Source organism: Pinus tabuliformis, chromosome 4_1 (assembly GCF_031772625.1).
Source record: "Pinus tabuliformis cultivar Carrire ecotype Pingquan chromosome 4_1, CPIR1, whole genome shotgun sequence".
Lineage (NCBI taxonomy): Eukaryota > Viridiplantae > Streptophyta > Pinopsida > Pinales > Pinaceae > Pinus > Pinus tabuliformis.
The window spans coordinates 751,517,055-751,520,576 of NC_142303.1; the positions used below are offsets into that span (position 1 = coordinate 751,517,055).

Sequence of the window (3,522 nt, forward strand, 5' to 3'; positions counted from 1 at the left end):
CATAAAAAAAACAAAACCAGACGCAAAATGGTTAGATTGCTACCGGGAAAATCTACAAGCGCTGCAGGAATCCGATGTTTTGCTTGGATTCGTGTCTCTATAAAAACCGGGATTCCATGACAATGAAACGAATATCCCAGGGCCCTTTTGTTTACTCATGGAGTCAAAGGGCAGCGCGACCGCCGACATTAACAAGCCCACGGTTTGGCTACAACGGAATTGCAGAATATGGCGGTTTTCGACTAAATGGACTACCAAAGTAACTTCGAAAACTGGCCATGCATGGGCGGCGGCCGACACAAATGGAGGTTTGAAGGGACGGTCGTTTTTGTCGCTGGGTTTTGCAGGATTTGACCGGTCAATTACTCAGAAATAGTGTATTTAATGTGGTGTGATTTTAATTTAATTTGGTGGTAAACAGACATTAATTCCAATCAGGACTCTGATTAGAATTGGACAAAAATTCAGACGTAACGGAAGCTTCACCGTGATAAGTCATTTGATCTCTTCAATACTTCGAATTTCAATAGATATGTATGATCATGTAATTAGAAGTTCTTCATGTACTTTGGTTTTGAATGGACATGTATTTTAATGTAATTAGAATTTTGATTCTGAGTCGGGCTAATTAAGGACTCTGGAATATTTTCCTAGGGTGGGTTGGAAGGTCCACACGGCCTACTTACAGAGACCAGAGGCCTTTAATTCTGATATGGGCATAGTTGATTTTTGCTGGTAGTCCAATATTTCGAAGTATATGCTATCATTTCAATATCTGTAGTTTTGGAGTGGCAGTTATCAAAACAATCCACTCGTTTGCGAGTATTATAGCCTGTGTGTATGAATCAGATTCGGAATAATTGGGAGGCCAAAGATCCTTCCTATGCTATCCTTATAGTGCTTCCGTTCCATCGCTGAATATACTTTTGGCTCGGGTATAAGTCTTTTCTCATTTTCACCATTGCTGCCTATTGTGAAAAGGTTGTAACATTTGGGTTTCGTTGAAAACATCCCAAAATTTTGTGTCTGAAATCACTTGGGGCTTAATACCTTTCCTGTTTGCTGTTGAATCGGGTATATGGTGTCATCTCCATCCAAAATTGATTCATCACTGGCAAAAAGGGCTCTGCAATAAAGCAACAGTAGCAATTTTTTCATTTTTGGAGCAAGCAGTGATTTTCAGGAAAGGATCTGAAAGGTTTGTTCCTGTTTCAATCTCTTTAACAGCTCTGCAGTCAAATCAGATGCTTGTTTCTCATTCAAACCAAATGGGCATCGACAAAAACTCTCTAGTCCCAATCCAGCCATTACAATTCAGCAGAGAAGTATATCATATGGGTAGTACCCAATATGACAATATGAACTTTTCTGCTAATCTGAATGCTCCTGGGGCTAAAACTGCAGTGTCCACAAAGAAATCAGTGCCCATGTCTGAGGACAAGAGTTGCCCAATTCAGGATTCGTTGCATCACCGTAGAGGCAATGGGGAGGGCATTTCACATTCTTGGAGCATTTCAGCCTGTGCTGCAGCAGAGGATCAGCAAGTGATAGACGCGAGAAAGCAAAAAAGGATGTTGTCTAACAGAGAATCTGCAAGGAGGTCTCGGCTCCGGAAACAACTTCGCTTGAACGAGCTGAACGCTCAGGTGGCCTATCTGAAAGCGGAGAATGGGCAGATACAGAACAAATTAAACATTGCTTCGCAGCAGTATGCTCAGATTACAAAAGAGAATTACCTCTTGAAATTAGAAGCAGTAAAGCTGAGTCACGAATTCCAGGGATTACACCACATAATAACTGCCCAATCTGGTAGTGCCTATAAAACCATGAGTATTGAAACTGGGAATTGCAGTGCGGCACATCTGAGCTCCGGATCAGGGATCATTCCTAACAGTTTTACGTCTCCTGATTTCTTGTTTTGAGGACCAAAAGCAATATATATTTTTGGGAGTAACGCTAAACCGTTTTTGGGATTCTGTTATGTTGTATCTTGTTTTCTTCTTACAAGGTGGATTTTGACTAAATTGTTGAGTGGCGTTTTGCATATGTGGAAACCAGTTCGATTTGGCGATGGAATCACATTTATTGTCGTGTAGTGGGGTAATGGGAAACCATGTCTCCCCCTCCTTAACTGGGATCGTAGTTGCGGTTTCGATTTATAAAAGTAATGGGCATTTAGTTTTAATGAGTTTGAAACATGAAGTTGTATTTTTCATTTTTCCTCAGTTACGCTGAGCCTATAAGTTTATTTTATGTTGTATATGAAGAATATAAACGTTTTGGACGGAGGGATTATTTATTTTTAACAATAAAGGTCAAAGTTTTTATACCAGAATTTGTTAAAATATATCAAAATTTATTATTTAATTTGTGTGAGGACAATTTGGATCTTTTTAATTTGTGTGAGGACAATTTGGATCTTTTGTCTCAACCATTTAATTAATAAATTTAAAAAATTGAATTATTCAATATTTTTTTATAACAAGAACATTTTACCAAAATAATTTTTGATTTGTTTTAAATAAAATTTCTTTCTTAATTTTAATCAAAATCTAGGATTTTTTAAAATTGAGTTGGAGTTGTTTAATCTGTAAAATTCAAGAGTCTTAAAAGTTTTTCAGGGCGGTGAATGTATTTATACATTGAAAAATGTATTTTAAGCAACAAAAAATCACATTGTTGCTTGAAATAGTTTCGACACATTCAAATGAAAAAAATTATTTTTTAGAGAGAAAAAAACCAATATAGCTTTATATTAAGAGTATATAAAGGTCATCATTACATAATCAAAAGTTGGATAAGGCATAGAAGTGCCCATAATCACTTTCAGAGGTAGGATGCAGATAGGGAATTAAGGCGAAAAAGGCCTATCAGTCTTTGCAAAAATAGATGACAGATTAAACAGATCCCAAAATTAGACTATAAATTAGACTACAAATCAAAATACATTTTCAAATATATAAATAAATTCAAAATTTTAAGTATACTAAGATGTCATGAAGTTACAATTCCAATCATTTTTAGCCAAATTCAACTTTTTTTTGTAACCTTGGTAGGACTACATTTTCATCATATCCAACTTTTCACCCCAGAAAATAGCACAGAATTTGAACCCAAAACTTCCAGTGATAAAACTTCATTTCCAAAATCATTACTATTTGAGTTACCCCAAACCGAAAACTAAATTTATAATAATTTTCGTAAAAAATTAAAAAATTAAAAATTAAATTACACTTTCGAAGATAAATGAAAATGTTACACTACCGTTCATTTTGAATTACGTTATTAAAAAAACCAGACTCAAAACCCGAGGAGAGAAAGTTCCATGCATAGTTGGAAGCATTATATGTTAAATTTCTGACAGCAATTTTATATGCGGAATAAAAACTTAAAGAATCGTAAGACTCGAATAAAGGTTTAATGCCCAGTAAAAATAATTACCTCTAGTCATTGATAATGCTCTTGCTGCAAACCAAAACTTTTCTATTAAGCTTCTACAGTCCACTTGCTTTCTTGATTGAA

The 3,522-nt window shown here is 35.6% G+C and overlaps 1 protein-coding gene across 1 annotated transcript; it reads left to right on the top strand.

Annotated features, from left to right (window-relative positions):
- Positions 1–578: 578 nt before the first annotated feature.
- Positions 579–2,253, top strand: LOC149178333 (bZIP transcription factor RISBZ4-like). The gene has a single exon (XM_089423612.1). The coding sequence runs from the start codon at positions 1,245–1,247 to the stop codon at positions 1,920–1,922; it is 678 nt and encodes a 225-aa protein (XP_089279738.1). The 5' UTR covers positions 579–1,244; the 3' UTR covers positions 1,923–2,253.
- Positions 2,254–3,522: the final 1,269 nt, after the last annotated feature.

What these genes read in the sequence shown, in the direction of transcription:
- LOC149178333 (XM_089423612.1), top strand. Translation starts at nt 1,245, where the DNA reads ATGCTTGTTTCTCATTCAAACCAAATGGGCATCGACAAAAACTCTCTA.